The 27,872-nt window shown below is 41.0% G+C and overlaps 3 protein-coding genes across 15 annotated transcripts in view; all 3 read right to left on the reverse strand.

Annotated features, from left to right (window-relative positions):
- Nucleotides 1-5,631: 5,631 nt before the first annotated feature.
- LOC119480214 (cytochrome P450 2F2-like) lies at nucleotides 5,632-11,568 on the reverse strand. The gene is made up of 11 exons (XM_037756264.1): nucleotides 11,256-11,568; nucleotides 10,590-10,749; nucleotides 9,599-9,751; nucleotides 9,316-9,476; nucleotides 7,910-7,978; nucleotides 7,692-7,796; nucleotides 7,476-7,614; nucleotides 7,299-7,384; nucleotides 7,106-7,207; nucleotides 6,367-6,508; nucleotides 5,632-6,284 (listed from the first exon to the last, which is right to left on the reverse strand). The coding sequence occupies exons 1-11, from the start codon at nucleotides 11,415-11,417 to the stop codon at nucleotides 6,097-6,099; spliced, it is 1,467 nt and encodes a 488-aa protein (XP_037612192.1). The 5' UTR covers nucleotides 11,418-11,568; the 3' UTR covers nucleotides 5,632-6,096.
- A 3,121-nt stretch (nucleotides 11,569-14,689) lies between these two features.
- LOC119480215 (gap junction delta-4 protein) lies at nucleotides 14,690-16,490 on the reverse strand. Its single transcript, XM_037756265.1, has 2 exons — nucleotides 16,139-16,490; nucleotides 14,690-15,948 (listed from the first exon to the last, which is right to left on the reverse strand). Exons 1-2 carry the CDS (start codon nucleotides 16,200-16,202, stop codon nucleotides 14,762-14,764), a joined length of 1,251 nt encoding a protein of 416 aa, XP_037612193.1. The 5' UTR covers nucleotides 16,203-16,490; the 3' UTR covers nucleotides 14,690-14,761.
- A 6,894-nt stretch (nucleotides 16,491-23,384) lies between these two features.
- Nucleotides 23,385-27,872, reverse strand: part of ccny (cyclin Y) — a 50,741-nt gene continuing 46,253 nt past the window's right edge. For all 13 annotated transcript variants that reach the window (XM_037756872.1, XM_037756881.1, XM_037756877.1 and 10 more), the window contains one exon: nucleotides 23,385-27,607. In XM_037756872.1, coding sequence (XP_037612800.1) covers nucleotides 27,491-27,607 — 117 coding nt within the window. In that variant the 3' untranslated portion in view covers nucleotides 23,385-27,490. The remainder of the gene's footprint in view (nucleotides 27,608-27,872) is intronic.

Below are 27,872 nucleotides of genomic sequence, written 5' to 3' on the forward strand. Positions count from 1 at the left end.
ATGCAAAAGGAAGGAAGTGTTTTTTTTTGTCAGAGCCAGCCTGTGCAGCAGGCATATTTTGTGGTTCCTCCAGTGGTCACCCTGTGTTCGAGGACGGCAGCGAGCAATAGCAGCTTTTTTGGAGAGAAGGAAGCCCTTTTAACCATCAGAGACCGGTAATTAGAGGCAGGGGTTGAGTTGGAGCATCTCCATAATTGTTGAAGTCCTCTTCACATGCCTGCCGAAGCCCGCTTTCTTAATTTAGCAAAAGAGGGAGTGGGTGAATGGGTGGTGGGGGTATAAATGCAGGGAACGGGGCCCTTTTCATCTGCAGAAACTTTGATCTTTCTTTTTTAACAGCCTTAGAATAAAGGTGGTGTGTATTAGGAGTGTCTGTCTGATGTGCCAAGGTTCCCCCTAAATGTCCCCATTTGGACTCTTTGATGGACGTCCTACAATTGAAAGAGCATTTTGGAACCCAACCCCCTCTTCTCCTTTCTGGGTTTGTCAGAGCTGAAACCTGCCAGAGCCCCTGCGTCTTGTGTTTGGATTTTTTTTCACGAGAGCCTGAATTGAAACATCTTCTTCCCTCGGCTCAAGCTGTGTCAGCGAGTGCAGGGGCCTTGACATGAATGATATTGAAATAGCAATGAAAGCCCCACAGGTGGTCTGTTCACATGATCTCACATCTTAGGGCCCCCTAATCGAGGCATTTTTCTGCTACAAATGTATCTGGTTTGGTCCCAATTAACCCGATGTGCTGGCATAAGATGATACACTGTAACCCAGCGTAGAAATGCCTTTGATTTTGCTGGTCAATGGTGACAGTGGGCTTTGTAGTGACTGCTTTATTCCTGCTTTATTCCTTCACACTCACACTGGAGATGTGAACCCCCAAAAAAGCTTCTTTTCACTGTAGTGCAGACATGCATCTGTTGGGGAGTGTATATAAATCTTGCATCAGTGCTGTCAGCGGAGACAGCAGGCAGTAAAGATGGAAGTCATAACAAAGATTTCTGAAGATCAAAAGAGCGGCTTCTTTATTGCGTTTTGCTTTCACGTTAGTCAGTGAAGTTATAGCTCCCAAGTTAGTAAAGTTAACTCAAGTTTGGGAGTTTAAATCTTCATAAAAAAGATGTAAACATTGCAGCTCTCTCTGTTTGGTGAAGATCTAGCACACAAGTTCATGTCGCTGAATCATTTGCGGTTATATTTCCATCAAATAAGTCACGGTTGCTTTCACTGTCCAAGCTTGTTTTTTCTGGTGTTTACCTCAAAAACCTCAGTGAGTGTGCAGCTCCAGCTCTCACTGGCCAGCCTCTCTGCAGGGACGTTAATGTGCAGCCCCACCAAGTGGTAGAAGCAGAGCTGCACACCTCCAACACACCTCACTTTCTGGAGAATGATGTCATTTTGCTCTTAATCTCAGAGAGGTTAATGTTTGGAACTTATTCTTAATTGTTAGTGTTTAGTCTCGGTCTCAGCTCCCAAATTATGCAAGCAGAGGCAGCAGCTACACACTTTCTATAGATGGCTGGCTGCCATGTTGGATTTTAACCTCATAAAACACAGCAACTGCCGGCACGACTGAGGTCAGAGGTCAACAGTCTGCTCACAAACAAGACATTGAGTTCTGAAATCACCAATTATCCCCCCAAACAAAATTTTTCAGTTTTTTAAAGCCCCAAAACTACAAGAATTCTGCCTGTATCATGATAAATTGAAGTTCCAGTACTCATATAACATGGAAAAGTGCATGACATGATGGATTCCGCCTGAAAACAATCAAAAGTCACTTGTTGGTGCGATTCTTCCTAATGCTCACATTAAATACACTCATATGAAGCTGAGCTGTGAAATGCAACAATTTTCATGAGTTAGGAAGAAAGACATGTAACAACCAAACATAGAAATAGCCCATCTAATAGTCAGAATATTTTAATGATTAATTGTTTCAGCTATTTGTCAAGCAAAAATGGTGAAAAAAATGACATATTCCCTGGTTTCAGCGTCTCAGATGTGAGCACTTGTTTGTTTTATTGTAGTAAACAGAATATTTTGGGGGGTTTTAGAATTTTGGTCGGACAAAACCAGACATTTGAAAACGCCGACTGGAGTTGTGGGAAGTTGTGACACGCATTGTTTCACTATTTTTTATCAATTAGTCGTGAACTTTTAAATTAATCGCTAACTATTTTGATAATCGATTAATCGGGTTGAGTGATTTTTAAGAAAAAAAAGTCTAAATCCTCTGATTCCAGCTTCTTAAATGTGATTATTTTTTGGTTTCTTTACTCCTCTATGACAGTAAACTGAATATCTTTGAGTCGTGGACAAAACAAGACATCTGAGGACGTCATTGGGCTTTGGGAAACACTGATATGATCACTGATCTGATCACTGATTTCTGACATTTTTAGACCAAAAAACTAATGGATTGATCAAGAAAATAATCAGCAGATTAATCAACAATGAAAATTATCATTAGTTGCAGCCCTGCTATTTTTGACATTTCATAGACAAAACAATTAATCTGATAAATAACCAGAAGATTAAAAACAGAATCAATTAAACTTGTATTTGATTCGCATAAGATAAATAATTATAGGGCTTCCAGAGATGAGTAGAACTTCAAATCACAAATCTACGAATAATATCCCAAATTACAGTAAGGGGAATATATTATCTAAACTGCTGGCTGATTCAGTGCTTTTTGAGTAGACATACCTATAGTCATTATTTCCCACATAAACCTCACTAAAAGTTACTATTAGCTTCCTGACAAAGAGCTGCTCAAAGCGTCCTACATTTAATGACAATTTTATGACACATAATTCAAAGTTTAGGACCACTCCTAAAACAATTTATGAGACATTTTAAAATGGTCATTCCCTGCTAAACGCATCACCCTGACCCATCCCCAACTACCTGACTCCACAAACCACCTGTCCAGCCACTTAGAGCAGCATGTCCTGGCGGGCCGTTATGCACACATTGTAATTAACAGGTAACGGCCCGTTTCCTCCACAGAGGTCACCGACCCAACTCGGTGCACTTTGCAGGAGAAAGTCTGAGAGTGCCATTAAGAGAGCCTTCACACAGACGGGGCCGGGCTCTCACAATGGCCGGGTATTAACTGGTAATAGTCTAGGTCAACTCGGACTTTATGGACTCGCCACTTATCAGATCTTGTCAGGGCTTGTTGTCGACTGTTGACTGATGCAGAGGTGTAACCGTGGTAAACAAATCTGGTGACAAATAAATCCATCAACCAGGAGAAGATCTCCCACCCGGCTGATTGAATTGTCTTCTCTTGTCTGTATACAGATGTTAAAGCCTCATTTGTGGGGTCAGGAGGAACGCTCTGACATGGATGCCCATCAAATATTAATGGCGGCGTTTGATGGGAGGCAGACACAGAGGGGAGGATGATAGGCAGGTCATGCCTTTTAATATTGATCCTTATGATACATCTGGGAGAAGGTTTCTATCTCTTAATGCAGCTGTGGACAGCATCCTGCTATCTGCATTTTTCTATTAAAGATTACGACAGACATTTATTACTTACTATTTTTAATGTGGGTGACAACATCATTTACAAAAACATGATTTAATAATGATATTAAGAATAAAATGTGCTAAAAAAGTCAAATTATTTGCTGCTTTTACAGTTTTTTTTATAGATTTGGACTCCCACCAATACGTCAGAAGCACCTACACATTAGGTTTCCTATATATGCTATCATTTCTCTTTATTCCAGATTACATCAGTGGAAGATGATGGACAATAGCACTATAGTTTTCATGAGGGTATTCTTCCATGCATAAAGCATAGCAGCGACCTCGGGTTTCTGTGACCTGTTTCGGTTCAAGTTGAAGCTCCTGACCTCCGGCTCGGCCACATTATTCCCAGCTGGCCATTTGAGACGGCAGATGTTGGAAAATAGAGGGGCTCGCCGCTCAGGCTCCACGGTTATAGTCTCTAAGGGACGTGGACGTCATCGAAGCTGTTGCAGTTTGGTTAAAAAATAAAATGTATGTCGTGTCAGTGATGCAGTTTTTTAACCAATAAATGGTTTACTATAGCACTATGACTGCAGCCTCACAAAGATATCAGCACAAGTGGCTGGCGGCTCCCCGTTGGCACGGTAACAATGCCCCTGTGGTTTAGTAGTCCTTACAGTGCACCCCTGCTGCCTCTCCCAATCCAAGGACCCCCCACCTCCACACACACACACACACACACACACACAGCGGCAGAACACAGTGTTCCTTCAGTCCTCCTCTGACTGACTGACATGAACACAAAAGGAAAACTTCTTTCATCTGAAGCGCTGAGTGTTTTGCCAGATTCACTCTGGGGTCTGAGTCGAACAAACGGGGGCCGCATTCATCATCGAAAATGGGTGTGATGTCACGGTTCTGATAAAGAAGCAGCAGTTGAACAATCAGACGTTGAGCAGTCAATGAGAGTGATGGTGCTGTTTATAATATAAAAAGGTGTGATCCTACTTCTACTACTACTCCATATGTTACTATTTATCAAGTGAAATGAAATTCACACAGAATTTAACCAAACCTTTTTGCATTTTAAATATTACTTATTGAAAACAAGCATATAAATCGTCAGGTAGTTTCTTGCAGTCTCAATAGGTCACATCTCTTCTCAAAAATACTGCAGTTTTACATTATTCACAAAGATTCTTTTGAAACGTATGGTGAAAGTCACATGTAATATGGTTCTTAACCTTTTTTTGTGTCAAGGACCCTTAAATTGATACACATTAGGTAATTTGATATGATTTCTCTTCAGGGACCTCCATCTGAAAATATTGTTGGTTGTTAGATATGATTAAGACCAGAATTCTATGGTTGTCAACTACAGTTGAGGAAGTGAAACCTATGATCAGAGTATGACTCTCATCCACATTAGGCTCACTTATAGTGAATTAAATTATAAAAATAAACTATTCACCATGTTTCTGGGGACCCCCTAGAACTCCCTCAAGGTCCCCTGGGGGTCCCTGGAACCCTGGTTGAGAACCACTGTTTTAGAGGACAAACCTTTTATTGTTATTATGCTGTAAAATGAGTGTCAAGCTCAGCCACAGACCAAGTTCAATTAGCTCCATCCACCAAAGGCCAAAGGCCTTAAGAGTGCATTAAACCATTTCCGAATGCTTTAAAGGTCCCATATTGTAAAAAGTGACATTTTCATGGCTTTTATATTATAAAGCAGGTTTAAGTTATATATAAATACTGTGGAAGTATCGAAACGCTTAGTCCACAGAGAAATACACACAGCCCGTATTCAGAAACTGAGCTTTTGAAACAAGCCGTTAGGATTTCTGTACATTTGTGATGTCACAAATCCACAATATTTAGACCATTACACAGTTTTAAACGTAAACATTCTAAATGTGTCCCAGTTTATTTCCTGTTGCAGTGTATGTGAGTGTCATCAGCTGACAGGAAGTAAACATGGACCCAAGCTGTTGCCTAGCAACGCAATTCTGTTGCAATTCCATGGAAATGTGCTAAAACAGAGCGTTTCAGACAGAGGGTGAATACAGGTATATTTAGGCAGATAGTATGAGGAAAATAATGTTTTTTTTAAACATTAAAGCATGTAAACATGGTCAAGTAGAAACCCAAAATACAAGTATGAACATGAAAATGAGCACGATATGTCCCCTTTAACAATCAAAATTAGTTTAAAATTTACATTTCATCTACTGTATATACTCCATATTGCATACGTCCATCCAATCAGTTTGATAAAACAAAGTGGCCGACTATACCAAACTTAACTAAGACAGTTATATTTTTTTCCATTAAGCAGCCTGTGCCATACTGCTCATGTTCAGAAATAAAACTTTATTAAATGTAATACCCAATTCTGTCCACTTGAGGGAGCCATTAACTAGTCTTTTCTCTCACAGCTCTAAATGGACAATATCATGTCATTCATTTCTCTCTCTGTCTCTATAAAGGTGAATTAAAGAAAATGTACTTTTCTATTTCTTTCACTGTATTTTTTGTCTCGTTGGGAGTTACTGGCCACTTGAGTCCATTTGAATCAGTCTTCATCGTTTCTCCTGTGTGACAGGAGATGGTCTACTGCGTGGTCCTGAGCTGGACCTTCATGCGGTAAGGTTTAGGAGACAGAGTGACCCCGTAGACGGGGGTGTAGTCTGGCTCTCCTGCATCCTCGGGCCAGATGAACTTGAACTTCCTCAGCAGAGTCACCGTGATGAGGAAGAGCTCCATACGAGCCAGACCCTCTCCGAGACACATACGAGGACCTGAGACATCACACATTTCAGTAAGTTATAAATTAGAATATAATAATAAATTATAATAAAGATGACAGACGGTCTCTCTTACCTGCAGAGAAAGGCATGAAGGCCTCTGGCTTAACAAACTCTCCCTGATCATTCAGGAAGTTTTCCGGGTTGAATTCATGAGGGAATTTCCACTGGTCCTCCTCGTTTAGCACCGAGTTCAGGTTTTGAATGATCAATGTACCCTGAGGAGAAAAATAGCTGTTTTATGTAATATGTTGTTTTATGTACTTCCTTCCTGGATGAGCTTTTGATATATCAGATTCTTTACCAAAGGAACAATACATTTCTGTCATGAAAGTGATCCATTACCATACTGAATTTCCAACTGGCTTCACAGTTCTTTTCTTCACTTTCCTTTAATGTATTTTGTTTTCTTCTTTTCTTTAATTATTTGTTTAAATTCTCTTCTTTTCTTTCCTTTATATTCAATTATTTTAAATGTTCTTGTCTTTCTAGTAAAAGCACAATTATTTTCTTCATTAACTGTCTGAAACAAACATCAAAAACAAACATCGAAATGACAGAATTTCCCAGAGCCAAAAAGTGGCATCTTGTGTCTCCTTATTACGGCAAGCAGTCCAAAACCCAAACATATTCAGTTTATATGAAACAGAGAAAAAGCAGCAAATCCTCACATTGGACAATGGAACCAGAGGACGGCTGGTGTTTTTGCTTGAAAATGAATTTAAATAATTAATCAATCTGCTTTCAGTCCACTTTTGTTTGCAACATTGCATATCAGCAATCAAATGATCCAAAGAAGCCACCAGTAGTCTTACCCTGGGTAGGAAATATTCCATGAGCTTTGTGTCATTAGTTGTGTAGTGGTAGACACTGAGAGGGAGGGTGTTGGCTACCCTTTGGACTTCATGGATCACAGCCTGGAGTAAAAGAAATTTGACAACATATTGTTATGCTTTATCATGAAACATCAAAACAAAACTATGAAGATAAATCCGTCTGATAATGTACCTGCATGTAAGGCATGTTGTGTCTGTCGTCGTAACTGGCGTGATCCTTCTGTTCCAAGACTTGGTCTATCTCCTGCTGGCATCGCTCTGGTGGACAGACAATAATAAAACCATTAATTCAAATGAAAGAATAGATGTCAGAATGATAGAATCACAGGTTGAAAGTAACTGTGTTTACCTTGTATATGTGGGTAAGTCGTGAGGTAGAGGAAGCCAGTGAGCAGGGTGTTGGACGTGGTGTCAGTCCCAGCAAAGTGAAGATCCAGGACAAACATGGTGAGTCGATCCTCACAGAGAGAGGAGCCGTTATCGCCACTCTGGAAAGAGGAGAGAGATGGTTTGTATTTTATTTAATCTCTCATTTAAATACACTTTATTTTCATAAGACGCGCACCTTATCCAGTTCATCCAGATAGCAGTCCAGAAAGTCTCGAGGTTGCCCGGGAACCTTGGTCTCTTTGTGCTCGGCAATATGACGAGTTGCAAATTTCTTACAAGTCTGAGAATGAGAGGGAAGACTTTGGTGACTTCCAAAAAAGACAGTGTAGCATGTTAATAAAAGGAAAATGAATAAAGGGAATAATGAGGCCTGATGAATATACCTAAGCCTACCTCAATGTTCTTAAATGCCTTCATGAAGGGCAGCGGCAGGTTTCGAATCATGGGAAAAGAGTCATAAAGCTGTAAAGAAAGATACATTTTTTGTGAAGGTGCATTCAGTTTAACAGTGGAAAGGAAAGGTGGAGGTGACACGTTTAAACATTTGCTGCAGATAACTTCAGTGCACAACAAAAAGGTGATATCATCATCATCATCTTCAACCGCTTATCCGGGGTCGGGTTGCGGGGGCAACAGCTCCAGCAGGGGACCCCAAACTTCCCTTTCCCGGGCCACATTAACCAGCTCTGATTGGGGGATCCCGAGGCGTTCCCAGGCCAGTGTGGAGATATAATCTCTCCACCTAGTCCTGGGTCTTCCCAGTGGCCTCCTCCCAGCTGGTCGTGCCTGGAACACCTCCCTAGGGATGCGCCCAGGGGGGCATCCTTACCAGATGCCCGAACCACCTCAGCTGGCTCCTTTCAACGCAAAGGAGAAGCGGCTCTGCTCCGAGTCCCTCACGGATGACTGAGCTTCTCACCCCATCTCTAAAGGAGACGCCAGCCACCCTCCTGAGAAAACCCATTTCTTTGCCTTCCAGCTCAGCTCTCTTTTTGTCACAATGGTGATATTGCGAGCTAAATCTAGGACTCCTAGGCCTGTGTACATAAAGGTCGACTCCATCTGCATTCTTTTCCGGCGGTTTTCAAATGGAAACGCCCACTCTGCCGTTAGCAAAAAGCAGTGACCTAGGTTGCCACAGTTAGCTAATCAATAAGGTTATGAATAACTTGAACGCTAGCACTAGCTGAGTCAACGTTAGCTGTTCTAAGTTTGGAAATAACTGAAAGGGTTAGTTTGGATTTTTTTGAAGTGGGGTTATATGTTCACTCCCGTGTTCTGCGAGGTAAAATGACTGTTTTTGTCAATGGAGTCTGGTGGCTTTGAAGAGAGCGATACAACAGCTTTAGTTTCCCATTGGAAAGGACTGTCTGACGGCGAGGTAAAGCGGCTGTGGACGGGAGCAGCAGAAAAACATATTTTAGTCACCTAGAAAAAAACCAATTTGAGTATACACTATATTTAGAATTTCCACTGCTTTACCACTGGGAAGCTACAGAATGATGTAAAAAAAACAACAATGGAAACCCAACACAGCGTTCATTTTAATTAACATTTTAAAAACTTAATTACCTCCAATTCCAAAGAAAAAAGATTCTAGATTTGATGGATCACTGTATGAATACAGGACAGAGCTGGTATATGACACAGAAGCTTGATAGTCTTTCAAGCTCTGTGTTTTTGCATAGTTTTTTCATTAACATCCATTTCTGTTTTTTAATTTCATTCCATCATCAGTATCAGAGCTTTATGCACGGTATCAGTTTAGATCTCAACCTTACAAACATGTTGTGACTCACCATAGCCCAGGGTCCATTAGCTATCTTGGAGTTTTCTTTAAAGCACTGAACAACCACTTTGATAAAGTTGTCGTCGTAGTCGTAACGCGTACCAAACAGGACCTGGCAGATGATGTTGGAGGCCGCGTTATGAAACATAACTTGAGGACTCATCGTTGTACCTGTGACAGATGTTAACAATGACAACGAAGCAGTACATCAGTACATCTGGAACAGAACATTACATAATAGAGTGGTAACATGGTATAAAAGGTCACAGTGAGTGCACCCACAGACGGCATACCAATGCTCCCTTCCAGTGTTTCCATTGTGTACTGTATCTCTCCCAGAATCCTCTGCTCCATGGACTGCTTCCCCAGACCGAAATTCCTCAAGGTCATCAGAGCGAAGCGACGATGCTCCTTCCAGCTAGGGCCATAGTCTGCCAGAACCAGTCCTATAAAACAGGCATGGATATGGGCACATGGTGCTTCAACACAGTATCTTCATGTTTTTTTTCCCTCTTTTTATATTTTGCTGAATAGAAGCCAGCATAGAAGTCTATGAGAAAATGAGCCTACTTCTCACTTGATTTATTACCTCAGTAAACGTTGTAAACATGAGTTTATGGTCTCAGTCGCTAGTTTCAAGTCTTCTTCAATACAGCATGATGTTCATTTAGTAAATTATGGTCCCATTTAGAGTCAAACACACCATAAAGCAGGGGATGCTTTAGGGCGTGGCTACCTCGTGATTGACAGGTCGCTACCACGGCGTTGTCCGGTCTGGGAGTTGTCTGTGTTTTCATCCTAGAACTTTAACCCTTTCACAGTGTGTTTTCAGTTCATGAAAGTTAATTGTAATATTTTGGGCGCCTTAAAAATGTCTTCATTCAGCATTCGGCTGGACATAGCTCCATCCTCTCATGTCACTTCTGATTGCAAAAAAACAAGAAGGCGACGGCCAAATACCAAGATGGCGAAGGTCAAAATGCCAACGTCAAGGCTTCAAAAGTCCACAAACCAGCGGGGTGACGTCACGGTGACTACGTCCACTTCTCATAAACAGTATGCATTAGCTGTCATGAGCTACTGGTCATACCAGACAAAGTAAGGCTGTAGCAGCGAAACCGTTTACTGAGTTAAACAATGCTGTGTTTTATTGCTCATGAATTCAACTTTTCATTTGTAAGAGGAAGATGTCTCATTTCTACTTTCAAAAGTAACATATAATGTCATTGAAACAGGGTACATAGTCTCACTTTAAGTGATAGGCTGTTACAAAATCTGTTTTACCATTCTGGGTGAGGTCGGTGACAAAAATGTCTTGGGGTCGCCCAGCAAAATCCACAGCTTTGGTCATCATAGCCTCCTTCATGGCCTGCACCCCATTGATGACTACGGCCGGTTTGGGCCCAAGGAAGAGACTGTAGACGTTTCCATAGCGCTTCCTCAGCTGGGGAAGAGCACAGTAAGAAGCTCTTAAAATGCAACACGATCTGCTTTTAATCTCCACCCATGAGGGATTTACATTTAAAAATCAGCTACTAAGAATCTTGACATGTCTAACCTATTTCAATCCTCAGAGTAAACGGCCAAATTTAGTTTACAGCCAGTCAGCTGTACAAACAGCAGTAAAGAGTCGCATGGAAACATTGAGCAAACTTAGAAAGAAAATATTTTCACAACATAGTTTTCGTGTTTTTGTCTAACCTCCTATACATTCAATAGCCTGCAAACATTCTTTGTTGAAATAATAATTAGCATTTATAGTCAGTCAGTGTCGCTTGTAGCCTTGAGGCAACAGACTGCCTCAGCAACTCATAATAGATGCAGTTTAATTACAGAACGCTACGCACTGCTTACACACACTTAATACTCCGTGTGTACAGCTCCTAGGTATGAATGTGTGAGACTGATGTGTGAGTAGCATAACAATCGAAGGCAATGTGTTGTTCTTACCCTCTCAAAGTCCTTGATAGGGTTGTCCAGGCTGAGGTTCAATAGGTTCCCCAGTATCGGTAACGGACGAGGCCCTGGAGGAAAGTTCTTTGGTCTCTGACTTTTGACACAGAGAATGAAGAAGAAAACGCAGATCCACAGTAGGATGAAAGAAACAAACATAGTGGAACGGATTAAGCTGATGTGAGGAGGTTAGCTGTATGACTGGCTTTAAAAGTGTTGCTCAAATCTCAGCCCTGCCTCTTCCTCCTGGCTGTTTGAATGTAAATAAGCGTGCAGCCTATTCTACACAGTTAAGACACGTTGAAAGACACGTCAGAGCAAGTTGTGACAGGCTTCAGCTTGTATATATTGTATATGAGTCTTGGGAGAGCCCCTATATGCTTTACTCAGCCTCCTTGCTGTTGTTTTGTTTTCTGCCAGGCAGCATTATCAACATCATAGGACACACCTGTGACAGCAGGCATGCTATGTTTCTATGCATTCCATTTTACATGCAGCAGCCTGCACACGGCCTGAAAAACGCCATGTGCATTTTCACTGTTATTATGATTGCTAAGGCTGACTTTGACCACTGCAAGAGTGCTGCAAACCAAATGGAGCATTAAAGGTGCAGTGTGTAGGATTTTGCGGCATCTAGCTGTGAGGTTGCAGATTGCAACCAACTGAAACTTCTCCTGTGTGCCAAGCCTGTAGGAGAACAGTGGTTGATGCGAAAATGTGAAAACGCGAATGGCCCTATCTAGAGCCAGTGTTTGGTTTGGCAGCAAGCTCTGTGAAGAGGACCCGCTCCATATGTAGATATAAATGACTCATTCCAATGAAACGAAAATGCAACGATTTGTATTTTCAGGCAATTATACACTAAAGAAAACTTACTTATTAATATGACATTCCATTCCTGCCATTATATGCCCCTAAATGCTACACACTGATCCTTTAAGGTTAACTAATAATCCACATTCTTGCCCGACTTGCCAGAAAATAACTCAAATAAGTCTTAAATGGTGCTTATTCTTAGAAAAATGTCTTAGAAATTAGCGTTTAAGGACTCAAGGACTTAGGTAAGATTATAGGCAAAGATTGGACTTTAATATTGAAAAGGTTAACAGGGACTCTAAACACAAGACAGGACACCGAGGGGGAGCTTAGTTGGGGCCTACAGCTACTTTTTGCCCAGGGCCTTTTAGCAGGTTAACCCGGCCCAGCCTGCCATTCTGCATTTTGAAAACCAGTTTTCAGCACCCCGGAACCTCTAATTGATATCCTGCATGCTGTGCCTTATCTGTCACTTTACTTCATCTGAGTGTCTTGGCTCTCAAAGCCTTACAATCTATGAACTTAAATGAACAAAAGGAAAGAACTGCTGCTTAATAGAGCAAATTAAGTGACATTGTACTCCTTCTTGTCAGTAGGGGCCACTTCAATAATGTTTAGAAAAACTACAGCACAGGAAATTCAGGGGAACAAAAATGTTTAAAAATGTGTCTTTACAAGATTTGTTTTTCTCTACCTGATTTATTGAAGGAAAGTGTCACAGCCAAAATGTTTTATGACATCACAATGCCAGAGGGAATCAGATTTCTAGTGTTGGATTCAATATATATGGCAGCATTTCACATTTTGCGTCACTGGAGGGCAGCATGATATCAAACTACAGTACTGGTGAAGCGACTGCGGCACAATGGACTGAACCAAACAAGAACAGTTACAGTAAAGTGCTTTGAAAAGTTACACCATCTTCAATGTCATAGTCAAAAAGAAACATAACAGATCAAACAAATTATCAAAGAAGTTTCACTTTATAAAGAAACATATTTTACATATAAAAGCATATGAAACTGGATATAAATTAATTTGATATTGTATTGGATAACAACTACAAAATGTTATTGGAATATGACTTGTATTAAGAATTAGGCACTGATGGTTTTTAATCAAATAAATGACAATATAAAAGGAATTCAATAGTAAGTGAGCATATAACATTGATTATTCAATATTTGTATGTATTACAACAAAAACAGCGTATCAAATATATCATTTAGGAAGTCACTTCCTTATAACAATGACAATAACAGTCTACCCACACACCTTACAGTACAGAATACCAGTAAACACAAGTGTATCTGAGTCCACTGGGTGCATGAAGGAGGTGCAGCACCATTAGACCTGCGTGAAAACCCCCTGTGGTCACTCTCATGCCAGTCAGAGTGCAGCCTCCAGTAGATAGGTGAGATATGAGGTCGGGGAGCTTTTGTTGTCACCTTCAAAGAGACCACAAGAGGAGGAAGATCAAGAGCTATCCGTTTACACAGAGACCGGCCCCTCAGCTATAGAGCGGCAGGTGCAACTGTGATGATTTACTGTGGGAGTCTCCTCAAAAATCAACTGTAGAAAGTAGTCCAGAGATGTCAAGAAAATAGATTGACAGGCTGCTAAATACCTGGAAGTATCTCAGAAAAGGAAATTAAATGTTACAGCAGCCCCGCTATATATACTGTCTATGATTGACATGTGTCACAGTGAGAGCTCTCTGTCTGACCCACATCAATCTGAGCTTTGATCAAGGTGAAACCAAGACCACGGTAAGCAGAGAGTAGATATCCTGAAGGGCAACAGGCAACGCTGCTCCTTTGCAGCACTCCGCTGTGCTCTATTTCTAGTGACAGTGTATGTTAAGGCTTGTATTCCTCCTAAGCTCCGCGAGGCCCTGAAATAGAGTGACAAGCCGTCTCCATAAATACAGAGCCCCTATGGGGTGAGCGTAATTGCTTTGTGAGCCTATGTCGGCTTTAGGGGTCCTTCATAGTGTCCTTCACTTCTAACGGAGGAATCCTATTCCATTCTATGAGTTCGATAACACCTTAGCCAGATTATTGGGCCTCTTATTCCAAAAGGTCAGCCAAGCACAGGACCTGGAGGCTAAACCATGTCCTTTGACCCCAGTGACCCAAACACAAAAGAGATGGTGGTATCATGTAGAGTGGAGGGGGTGGGGTTGTATATGTGGGACAGGTCAAGGCCTGTCTTTGTTTATGGACGGTGTATCCGGGGAGGGTAAAAGCCAACAAGGGCAGAAACAGGTGGGCTGCTCTCTTTTTAGATTTTCTCAAGGTTGAGATTTGTTCAAGGCTAGAGGCTCCTGTCATTCTTGACTTGTTTTGTTAAGAGAGTTCCTATTCAGGACTCGAATTCTTGTCGCTTTGCATCACCCAGCCAGCGCTCCTCGAATAACGTGATCAGACGGCGTGATGCAATCACAGCAAATGTGATTATGCCTCGTGAGTCTGAGGTGTCTGGTGAATGCATTGCCGTGTTGGATTCTCCTCAAGCGGCAGTGCAGTCTGCATTTTAAAAATGGAGGTAGAGAGCATGGCAGGATGTCAGCTCCAACAGTTGTTGTGACTGTCTAAGCCGTGGGTTGTCTCTCTCATATTGCCCCCACACCTATTTGTCCCATCCTTGTGTTCCAAAATAACCTGGAAGTAAAAGCAATCAACCCCTCACACCCACTCGGATCTTTTCTCTTGCCCGTCGTCGTTGGTCTCTGCACCGCTACCCAGCTCGACCAGCGTATACTGACCCACCCTCCTGGTACAAACGTCCCCGAAGGGCCCTGCTGGCTCCCCGTGAGATGTCCCGAGGTCTCGTCTGGGCGGAGGTGGCGGTTTGAGTCGACCGCGTTTGCTAACACGGATGGATCTGGGCGTCCCCATTGGCTCTGGGGGGCAGAGGGCCACCTCGCTGCCGTTCCTCTCCGGAGCTTCCTCTTGGGAAACAGAGTAGACGTTGTTGCCGTTGGTGTTGCCGCCTGGAGAGCGTGGAAGAGAGGAGCGCTCCAGGGAAGGTGGTTCCGGTACTAAAGCAAGCACTCCCCCTGCAAAAGAGCCCTTGCTGCCTCGCCTCTTCCGGAAACTCCCTGCGCGACCGCCCTCCGCCTCAAGATCCTGTTGAGCCGGGGAGGCGTTCGGTTCTATCCCTCTGGAGGCTCCTCTGCCTGAAAGGAAACCCTGCTCTTCCGCATAAATCTTCTCCACCATCATCTTCCTCTTGCTCTTCTGCATCACCGACCGCTTGATGGCACAAAAGAAATCCAACACGTTCAGGAAAAGGGACAGAGCGGCCGCGCCGAGCATGAAGTTGAGCATCACGGTCTTCTCAGTGGGCCTGGAGATGTAGCAGTCCACCTGGGTAGTGCACGGTGGCTGCTGGCACAGGAACCTCCTGGGGATGTAGAACCCAAACAAGTAGTAGTGAGCTGCCCCGAACCCGGCCTCCAGCAACGTCCTGAACAACAGATGGAGGATGTAGGCTCCCGTGAAGCACCGAGCCCACCCTCGCTGCTCAACCATCTTGTTCACAGATGCCTTACTGAGCGGCTCCTGGTGGATCTTGAACAACGGCGAGGCTTTGGTGATACCCGAGGTGTTCAGGTCCACCGTGAGGCCATTGGAAACCTTGTGGACCACGTAGATGATAAAGATGATGTAGGGGAGACACACGGTGATGAGCTGCACCAGCCAGAAGCGGAAGAGAGAGACGGGAGAAAACAGATCATAGCACACGTTGGCGCAGCCGGGCTGGATGGTGTTGCACACAAATCGCTCCTGCTCATCCTGGTAGAGAGGATAACCAGCAAAGAGGAGGACCAGGACACGGAGGAAGATCATCACTATGAGCCACACCTTCCCTGAAAAAATAAGCACATTGGGATTAAAAATGTGCTGATTTGACAATCATGAATTAAGGCAAATCTTACAAAGGCTGCAAAAATTAGCAAAAATTGCCTGGTTGAGATTTGAGGTTTATAGATCTGTATAAAAGCCACAACATTTCACTGCTCAAACATAATACAGAAACCAGTTAATGTGTCAACTCACCCATCAAAGTGATGTTGTGATTGACAGAGATGAAGATGACCTCAGAGGCACTTGATACCGCCATGCTTGCCGTGCTCAAGGCCTTCCAAAATCTTCAAGTCTTCTAGTTCCAGGCCTCAAAGTAAACCCTTGAGCCAGCACCTCACTCCCTTATCCAGCCTCTTCTCCCCTACCCTTTCTACCAAGGGGCACAGTGGCTTCCCGTCGCACAATAACCTCAAGGTTGACGGACACAAACTTCCCTCAGCAGTCTGACTCTCTCTCTTTCTCCCAGAGGGAATATGTGCCAGGTTCCGGTAAGGAAAATCCAATGTGATCCATTTGAGTCACCCAAGTCTCTGACAGACCCATGTAAATTACCTCTTCTCCTGTCCCCTGTAGACAACTGTCTGTCCTCAGACAACAGAAGACGGGAGCGAGCCCCATTGTGGGTCTATTCTTAAACCCACTTCCAAAGGCACGTCGCCGTCCTGGCATTGCAGAGATATTTTGGTGCCCACTGGTCGTCCTTACAGGAGAGTAACAAGCCTCCGGACTTACTCACTCTAAATTGCTGTATTAAGTTCTCAAGCACAATGGTAAGCATGTTCAAACTGGCTGCTCCATAAAAATACAAGCAGTTACTGCTGCATCTTCCAGTGATGAATCAAGGTAGCATGCGGCTCTGCAGATCATGAAATGTTAGTAGGTTGTAAACTGTGTGTTCCCACAGCTGATGCCAGTGTATGACTGATAAGAGCCTACTGTATGTAGTCATTTTAAAGGGGACATATCATGCTCATTTCCAGGTTCATACTTGTATTTTGAGTTTCTTCTAGAACATGTTTACATGCTTTAATGTTAAAAAAAACACTTTATTTTTCTCATCCTGTCCGTCTGAATATACCTGTATTCACACTCTGTCTGAAACGCTCCGTTTTAGCGCCTGTTTCTTTAAGCCCGCCCCCCTCCCAAAAAAGCCCAGTCTGCTCTGATTGGCTTGAGATTGAGATTGGCTTTGCACCTTTGCAAAGGTAGTTCTCAAGCTGTGGGCGGTATATTCTAATGAGCCTGCATGTGACATAGGAAGGGAAGCCACATCTGAATGATTTTGTTGTTGTTGTTGTTTTTTATATACTTTCTTTATTGTACACATGTTCATATATCGAGGTACAAACAGATACATAGACAATAAATAAAAAGACAAAACAAAAATAATTACATTTACATTTTATAATGCCAGAGTTTGTGTTATATGCTTCACATTATATTCATTTAATAACTTAAAAGGTCTTAATGGCTTTTTTTAACATTAGGTAAGATGGTGCTATGTCGTTTGAATTCATTAATAAAGTGCAGGAAAGTTGGCTCGGTTCTTGAGGATTTTTCTTATGAATATAGAATTTTACAAAAATAATAAATAATAATAATAATAATATTCTTATGATATACAGCATGTTTTTTTTTTATTTTATCTTGACTAAAAAGTAGCATTAGAGCAAACATATATACGGTATTTCACCATTCCTCTTAAGTTTCTTTTGTAGATATGACAACATCAACCAAGAACATTCTTGTATATACAGTATACAGTGAAAAAATGAATAGTAAATACTAAACACAAGTTTTACCGGGTAAATTCTATGTAATATATTGAAATACACTTCCTTAAGTTTGTGAGTCACATGTTTTCTAGGCAGCCCACAAAAAACTGACTGTCTTATTTCACAGTTTGTGGGTTGGTAGACACTCCATGTTATGTACACAAGCACTGAAAGTGAGTTTTTCATGATATGTCCCTTTTAATATGGGTATGAAGTAAAACTATTTTTAACTATCTGAAGTACAACAGAAGTTCATATATGATCAAGGAACCAGATTAAGAGTTATTTATTTTTATACAATTAGATTAATTCTTATCTTAAAATATAAGCTTCAACAAATGATCATCATACTGCAGATCTCCCTCCTAAAATGGTTTTATACCAGAATCCAGTTTCTTTCACACATCCACCCTCGCTCATGGACACGGTCTCTGGTAGGACACATGGCTAAAGACAGTTGGCTTGGCTCATAATCACTACAGATCAATGGTCATTAGCACCTCCATACTGGCTCACAGCTTGAATCCCACACGACTCATTTTGAATGGATGGCAAAGCTAAGATTGGGGTATATGTAATGGATTCTGTTGGAAACAAATAGTGTGTGAAATTGAACTTTTGGCTTGATAAGACATAAATAGAAAAATCATTTGCACCTGCAATTCATTTACACGGGCACTATAGTGCTGACATTGCATATAATGGGTGGTGTTGTATAGCATTGGGGAAAGTTTGAAAGGGGTGATGAGCAAGAGAGGGCCGAACTTTATTAACTAAAACTAATGATGGGCTAAAGGTTAATAAATGAAAAACAAGAAAATCTAGCAAAAGCAAAATAAATCCCCAGAGCAAACTGCCACCCTCACTCCCACTACAAAGGAGTGACTGGCACTCCTATCTGCTGAGCCTCTTTTAACCTGGAACATACCATCTGCTCAAGTGAGCGCAGGGTGAGCTAAACATGTGCAACCATTCCAAAAATACCCAATAACAAATAAATGACTGATTTATGATACTTAGCTACAGTAATGTCAACATGTAAAGTTGGCTATTAGCACACACAATATCACACATAAGCACATCAACTTTAAAACATAGTGTCATCAATATTTTTACCCCTTCCCTCAACTACTTGAAAGAGCCCAGTTACTGCTCACAGGAATGCAATAGCACTGATTGAGCAGATCACCTGCAGCAACATACAGAAACAGTTTATATTCCCCCAGTATTTTATGAACCCCATGTATATCAAACATATCACCTGCTTTTATACAATTAAAAAAAATATTGAAAGGGTGGGTTCATTATTTTATTCTTTTTTAATTATTCTTTTTTTATTTTATTTTATTTAGTTTTTATATCCTTCTGTAGCTTCCCATTGGTGTTCCTTATGTATTCAAATCTGAACATTCAAATTGTGTTCAAAGTACGTATGTTTTAGCATCAAATGCTATTTTCCTATACTTGACTCAGCTGGCGTTCATATTATTCATAACCTTATTGATTAGCTTCATGATTAGCTTATTTTGGTAACCTAAATCATTGCTTTTTGCTAACGGCATGTGGGTGGGTGTGGGAGTGGGCGTTTCCATTTGAAAAAGAAAATGGAAAAAAATGCAGATAGACCCGCCCTTTAATATATTTGATGCTTGTTATATTTTTTTGCTTACATTATTGGCTCCCCTTCAGTATAGTTGCTGACATTTTTGTGAAGCTATCATGTTTATGATGATGTAGATAGATATTCTTATATACTGAACTCAGTGTTTAGAAATCAGCTCTTTATCATCACGTTTGTATACGTTTGTTTCCTGATGTAATATTAGAAGCACTTGTTTGTCCTCAGCCAACAATAGAAGTGAACATGTGCCTCCTGTTGTGATAAGCTTTAGGTATATTTGATTGCTACACTCTAAAAAAAAACTCCAGATTTTATTTGCGATAATAACCACAGGGACTGATCTGTACTCATTGGTACACAAAGCAAGAAGGCAAGAACTCTTTGTCCTTACTTTCTGTGTCATCTGCTTTGACGCTGTTTTTTTTTTTATCACAGATGTAAGCTGCATGAAAGTCAAAAGAAATGCAATAATAGTTTCCTCAAAGCCTGTGAGCCTTAGTTTATTTTCAGGGAGAAATAGCTGCCTTTCAGCTCATGGATTACTGTGTCTTACTAGAGTGTGAATGCCCTTCATGGCTGTTTTTTTGAGGCCATATTGGCAATATTAGAACTCCAACAATTAGTGCCACTTCCATGCATACTAACTACCCTTTCATTTCAGTCCCTGCCATCCCCCACCTGCCCAGCAGCTGCTTCTTAGGAGCTTTCCCGCCTCAGTCATCATGATTATCCACCTGAGCCCGCAGCTGTTCCCCATGTCCCTATTAGCAGTGTGTTGGGCCTAAAAAGCCTCTATCCCTTATCAATGCACAGGTGTGGCACAAACATCCCAACAGAATTTCAGAAGGCTTTTATAAGCCACCATACTGCACCACAGCACATTGAGACAGTGATTTGGTTAAACATTATGATGCAGAATAAGAAACTGATGTTCCCTTTCACAATTGTCTTTGTTTTCTTTCTTTTGTTACACTGTTCATGATCTAATTCATCCACAAAGGACCGCAGAAAACTCTTTGAGACTTAACAAAAGAAATAAGATGTTGGTGATGGATTTCTTTTTTTTCTTCGGCACCCATGGAACATTGTAATGCTGCAGTCTTGAGGGATAAAACATGGTTTCACCACTTTAAAGGTCCCATATTATAAAAAAGTGAGATTTTCATGTTTTTTTATTATAAAGCAGGCATAAGTCCTATATAAATACTGTGAAAGTATCGAACACTCAATCCACAGGGAAATACACACAGCCCATATTCAGAAACTCTGCATTTGAAACAAGCTGTCAGGATTTCTGCCCATTCATGATGTCACAAATATACATTATTTAGACCCAACACAATTTTAAACGTAAACATTCTAAATGTGTCCCAGTTTATTCCTGGTTGCAGTGGATGTGAATATCATCAGCTGACAGGAAGTACACATGGACCCAAACTGTTGCCTAGCAACGCAATTCCGTCAAAATGCGCTAAAATGGAGCGTTTCAGACAGAGGGTAAATACAGGCATATTCAGGCTGACAGTATGAGGAAAATAACGTTTTTTTTAAATACTACAGCATGTAAACATGTTCTAGTAGAAACACAAAATACAAGCATGAACCTGAAAATAAGCACAATATGGGACCTTTAAAGCTGGATTAAACAATATTTTTATATGAACAATGCATCAAATGAAAATAGAGAGAGTCCTTCACCTTCAGGTCGACCCCATGGGAACTTATTTTGGAAAAAAATATGTACGGTAGTTAACGTCGAGAGACAAATCATTTTTTTATCCTGTTTGAATTAATGAATCACACATATGATGTTTGTCCATTTCATTTTGCAATTTAAGAAAGTCGCAGTTTGTTTTAAAACTAAAATGAAAGCTACGATGCCTATCATCATATGTGTAATTCATGCCACTATTCAAAAATATTGGTCTCTCACCGTTGACTACCGTACATATTTTTTCCAAAATAAGGTCCCAGAAGGGGCGGGACTTCTCCTCTCTATGTGTATATGATAGGAGGCGTTCGGAATGATGAACCCACACTAAATACTGCAGTTCCCATCAACTCAGTGGAGCACTTTAGCGTCTTTAAGCTAATTGTTTTGGTTTCCTGGCTTGCAACTTTACCGTTTTGTTTGAGTCTCACCGCTCTCATTAACCTCACTACCTGCCAAACAGGAGACAAAGTTAGCAGTTAGCTGGTAAACACTGTGGAGCATTTTTTGGTAGAGAGCTAAAGGGAGAGTGAATATTGGACCTTGCCAAGTGGTCAGAAACACAACTCCAAATGAATGCTAATGTTGCATTATGTCTGTTGGGTCTGTGAATTGGCAACAGTGCACTAAAATCAATGTGACTCGCTACAAAATATTTTCAATAATCCTAGCATGCTGCATATTTAGCATCTATAAAGAACTGAATTTGGCAACAATGTCGGAACCCATCGGCTATTGGTCTGACGACGGATAAGCCTGTGGGGGGCAAGGGTCTATATTTCTAGGGTTTCGGTGAAGCCAGCGGATATCCGGACCAAGACTTCCTTTTCTGTGCGCAGCTCATTGTTTACAGTCTGATTAACAACTTGTGATGGAAGACTGGAGTTCTAGTTGAGAGACGACGTCTTTGTTGTTGTGGATTGTTTCACAAATAGTCAGTTTACAAGCTAATTTTCGTCAGCCGCTGGGTTCCGAGATTGCATTTCGGCTAATGCTTTTGCTCTCCACATGTTGACTGTTTACCTGCATTCAACCAAAGCCTGCTCGAGCGTGATTGGTCAATACTACTCAGACTACAAAACAGAAATCAGATCGCTTCCGATGCCAAAATCTTGTCCCGTTGAAGATATTATGAATCCTACTATAGTGAAGGCATTACTCTGCCTCTGATTGGCTTACCATGATATTCTTACCCTAACAAATCTAACTCCTCATGCCTAAACCTAACCAATCCAACCAACCAGCAGCGAGTACTCAACCTTGCACAGCAGCTGGATTCTCATGATGTCATGAGATCAATCAGCAACCTGTGAGGCGTGTGTTCGTTCTACACAACAATGGCGGCTCCTGAAGAGGTTAGCGTAGATGCTGCAATAGCATCAGTCCTATCCGAACTGGAGAGTATTTCTTCATTGAAAGAAGAGCAAAGAACGGCACTGAAGGCTAAGAGGCAAAGATGTTTTCGCTCTTCTCCTGACTGACTTCGACAAGAGTTTGATTGACAGATGGTTCATCCAATCACCTGCCAAGTATTTTTTCTAAAAGTTCCTGCCCTTTACCAAACAATTTCCGATAACGGCTTCTCAGATGGTTCTGTGTAACAAACCCTATGGCAGGTAAGGTTAGCAAGCACTAGCCAATCATAGTCAGATTAGGGTGGGTCATACCTTCGCTATGGCAGGATTTGTCATTTAGCACATATGTATGCAGAATCTTGTTATAGTGATTAGCTTAACAACAAAACATCACTTTAATTATTTAGTATATTGAGGTATAGCAGTCTACAGATGCCTACCAAAGCTCTTTAGTCAGTGCTTTCTGGACCATATTGCATAGAGAATGAAGCTGGACTTCCTTCAGCCAAATAAAATAAGAGAGATTGTAAGCTGTGTGTTCATTAACCTGAGAGATGGGGTTTCAAAGGTGACTTTGTGTGTACAGTATTTCAAATGTTCATGTTTGATGTGTTTTATAAGAGATGGTTGGCAACTGCTCTCTCTAAAAGCTCACAGCACCTCTCCGTCTCATTGAATTGACTTGTATAGCAATTACCAGAGCAGCGATTGAAATGCAAATCGAGGCTAACACGGAGGATTAAATGTGTCCCTCAGTGACAATATGGCAGAGTGTAATCTCTGTATTACCACTCGCTCTAAACCATTTAAATGGTTCTTTCTGACAGAAGAAACCCTGCTGTGTCACATCAGTTGTTCAATACAGTACATCTCGAAATATTGTGATAGCGGCGTGGAAGCAACCGTGAGTTTGAGCTCTCAGAGTAAAAGTGTGTGTGTATTGGGTGATTCTTTAAACAAAGAGGCACACACAGGGTTTATTGCAAGGTCTGAAAGTTTAATTCTTGCACAGGTTTTTCTAAACATTGCTTCAGAAGAGAAGAATCGGGAGCAGTTCTTTAAATCATAGTTGAAAACGTACAGAGAAAAAGAGAGAACAGAGAGTTTGGCAAACTGAGAACGGGAACAGAATGACTCACTGAAAAGAAAATAATACGCTGACAATAACAAGAATAACAACAGAATACAGCACGACATGTTGAAAATATCAATCGATGAAAAAAACAAGAAAAACATGTCACGGCTACAGCAGTTGACTGATGTTAGCACGGGAAATCGTCATGATCGAAGCTGAATGTGTGAAAATTGTCGTCGAAGAGAGGAAGAAAAATGAAGAGAAAAGGTAAAACTCTATGCAGAGGTAGAGTTCAGTGCACAAGGCTATGACACACACACCTAGTAACCAGCCGACAGGACGCCACGGCCCGTGGTCTTTGCTGTCGGGAGTACATTTTCCACCTCAGGACTCATAGTTGCTTATACTTCTGGGTCTAGGAAAACACCAGACTGGGCTGTATGCACACACATACAATAAATAGGATATACAATCTTTGAATACCTCTAACAGTTTGAACTCACAACAGCAACTCCAGTAACGTTACTTTCCTAAAGACACATTTTCCACTCATTCAAAGCACCATGCAAAGACAACAGTTCTCTTTCTCAAGACCCAACACCTAGTTTTTTATATATACTTCATGTGCAAGTGTGGGCTGGGTCAGAGCAACACATCCAACAGGATCGTCCTTCATTTTCTCCACCACTTTGGTTCGGTTCTGTCCCGTCTCACACCCGCTGCTCAGGGTTGGAAATCTCACGGACCGGACTGACTGACTGATTCTCTAGTAGCTCGACAAACAACTGAACTTAAATCACAGACGTGGAGTGCACAAAATAAGGAAGAGGCTTGAAGGAGGGCATGCTGATGTCACGTGTAAAAATTGGACCTTCAACTGACCTTTTGTGTTATGATGAAAAATGCTTTTTTTGTGCCCTTTTCAGACATTTTTCAGGTTATGTCATGATATTTATAAGCAAACCGTTTACTGTCTATTCAATGATGTAGTGGAGGAAAATGTGAGTCCAGTTGATCATAAGGCAAACAACCACTATTATAAAGTTTATATATATATTAGAAAAGCATTATTTCACACTTTTATCAGTCCACTCAAGTGTCAATAATTAAACCAATGATTTTATAGGTTCACCCTCTACTACATCCCTGTACATTTTCCTATTTCTGATTTAAGAAATGTCAAGAAAGGAGCAAATCAGGAAGTGATTTGTTCATGAGAAAACCGTTTATGACAGTTTCAATTATTTCCAGTAAATACAAGAAACCGTGGAGCCCCGAAACTGACAAAACATTGGAAAAGGTTATCAGAAAAGTCAAAGATATATCACAAAACATCAATAAATAATATGGTTTGTTAAATAAAAAATAAATATAAAGCTTTAGATTGTCCTCGAACCTCCAATCAGTTGATAAAATAACCCCCAAACTTGATTTATTTTTCTTTCACCGACTCATTTTTATTTTTCAACTCCTTCATTTTCCAATTGTTTGGTCTTGGGCACACATTTAATCATTTATCTCCTCCCTATTTTCCCCACACAACAGTTCCCATTTACCTCGCCGTATTTCCATTTTCATAATGCAGAAAATGAGATTGGTGTATCCATGTATGTCCAGGGCCTGTTCTATACTAGTGTTCCAGTGACAGTGAGCCAGCATGCACAATATCAGGAAACCTGAAATCAAAGCAGCTAAATGGAATTCAGACATCATTAATTTCCTTATTTACACCAGTGTTTTTCCTGCTGTGACAAGTCAAAATGTCTTCTGTGAAAAAGACCTATCGAAACAACTCGCAGTGTCTCTTTGTCTGCAACAGAAACAGAAACCTCTCCCCCCCGTTACCCAAAAAGCATTTTTTTGTCCAATAGTCCTCCATCATAAAAGAGACGTCTATAAAACTGGCAAATTAAAAATGTGGTGAGGACAAGGAAATGTTGCTTAGGGGAAATAGGAAATGATTTAATGTGTGCCAAGACCAAAACAAATGTAATGAACTAGTGAAAGATAAAGAGAAAAATAAATTAAGTTCCACTGATTGAGGAAAAAAACATAAAAGTTTTTTTTTTTTTTAACCAACGGATTGGAGGATGAAGGAAAACTAGAAAGCTCTTTTTACTCTATTCAAATTATTTAATTAACAATACTATTTAATGGTGTATTCAGTTATACTGCACATGCCTGTTAACCTTTTACGAAATTGTGTAATTTATGGAAAGAAATAAGAACATGAATCTAGCAATGCTTCAACAGAGTGGGGTTAAAAACAAAATCTGAAAAATGACAACAAATATCAAAATAAGCCTGAATTGCCTCGTATTATCTATATACCATATACAGTATGTAACACAAAAAAAAACTTGGCATTTTCTGCAGTGTGAAAACAGCGTAACAAGAAAACAGACAAAACATATTAAGTGGCGTCTCCCATTTAAATCGTAACACTTTGTTTTAACTTGATTTGTCATAGGAATCCAACATATTTACCATCCTGCATCGTGTACAGTAAAAACTGATCCAATATAAATATTCTAACATTATTCTGTTGTTGTTTTTTTGTTTTTTTTTACAGTACAACCTCAGTCTACAGATTTTGCACACCGGCGCTGTATTTACACTGTACAGAGACAATTTAGCAAAACGTATACAATCTATCTTTTTAGTAGCAGTGTTTGAGTCGTCACTAATGATGCTTTTTTTTCTCCACTCATTTGGGTTCTCTCCAGAACTACACAAAACAACCCTGAAAAAAATCATGCGTTTAGTGGCTCTTAAATGTCAATAATCCGTTATTTGTGCTGTTTCTTTGTAAGCTGGAAGAACCATACAAAATGTTAAAGAAAAAAAAAATACTTCAGTTATTTGTTCTATTTCCTCCGGTAGAAAGGGGAGAGTTAAAGTAGCTTATTACAGGCACCACAGGTCAGGACAATGGCAGTGAATTAACATAAGCTCTACAGTATGTCTCACGTCTGACTGAGAGTAGTGGACCACTGTCTTCCAGTCGGTCTCCTCCCGAGTATGCATGCGTCATCGTATTTAACCACAACAACAAAGCAATGCATGAGTATTGCTTTAAGTGAACAGCTGTATCTGGATGTTACTGTAAGAGCAACTGGAACTGTATAATGGTACACGTTGAATCCCCCGGTCCTGTCAGAGCGCCCCCTGCACTTGCTTTTTCAATAGTTAGCTCTCCGAATGAGAACCTCGATTAAATGGCTATAGCGTGAATGAATACGATGATATGTAGTCCAGTCAACTGGATGAACTGTACACTCAAGGTAACGGTGGAATGTCTCTCCTTTTGTGTGATCTGCTCGCAGATGTTTCTGCTGGATGGGAATGCAAAAGAACAGATCAACACCAGCAAAAACAATGAAACAAATTGAGGAATTGAGGAATTGAGCATTTCAATTTTTTAAAATGTGCCTGTCAAAAAAAAAAAAAATCATGCTTCAGCTCAGAAAGTGAGTGAAACAGAAGATTCAAATGAAAGGAATGTACACGGCCTCCCTCCATCAGCCGAAAAAGCGAGTGGAGCCTCAGAGGGAATCATGGAACGCTGTTGTCGCCTGTTGTCTTTCGCATTAATCGCTTTTTCCTATTTTCTTTTTCTTCACACAGTCTCTCATATATATAGATATATATACATATATCTATATATAGATATATATTGCCAGCTGTATTTCTGTTTGGCCTCTTCTTCTGCGGTCGAGGTCTTCATTCCAACAACGTTCACTCACACACTTGAGTTTGGTTCAGCTCAGCTCTGTTTGGTTCAGTGCAGGCAGCCAGTTGAACTTCTCTTATGTACAACAACCAGAGAGGGTGCACACTCACACTTGTAAAAGTGCCAGATTGTGTGTGTGTGAGTTTGTGTGTGTGTGTGTGTGTGTGTTGATCCACAGGACTGCTGCCCCCCCACCCCCTCTGGTTTGCCTGCTTACCAGGCAGATATACAGTACAGTATGTCGGACAGGTCTGTCTCCGTGCTGCAGGCGGTGTTAGGAAATGATGGCTGGACACCACCGCACCACCGTCAGGTTGTCTGCACTCACTGACCGCTTCTTCGCGTGTTTCCTCAAGTCTTTGTATATGTCATCGCACAACCGCGAGATGGCCTGAAAGATGAAGCATAACAGAAATGAGACGGAGATGGCGAGGCGTATACTGTCATCTGGAAGTAAGATAATCAAGATTTAAAATCCTCATTTATTTTGGTTTTGTGCTGTCTTGTGTGATTAATGGCTTAAAGTATTCAGTATTTAGTTTTCATGGGTATTTAAAAAGAGATTCAACCAGATTTGTTGGCAGTCTGTTATTCTGAGACAACAAAGGGGTTTTTCATACAGCCATCAACAGGCATTAATGTGGGGCACGCTCACA

This window comes from Sebastes umbrosus, chromosome 21 (genome assembly GCF_015220745.1).
Source record: "Sebastes umbrosus isolate fSebUmb1 chromosome 21, fSebUmb1.pri, whole genome shotgun sequence".
NCBI lineage: Eukaryota > Metazoa > Chordata > Actinopteri > Perciformes > Sebastidae > Sebastes > Sebastes umbrosus.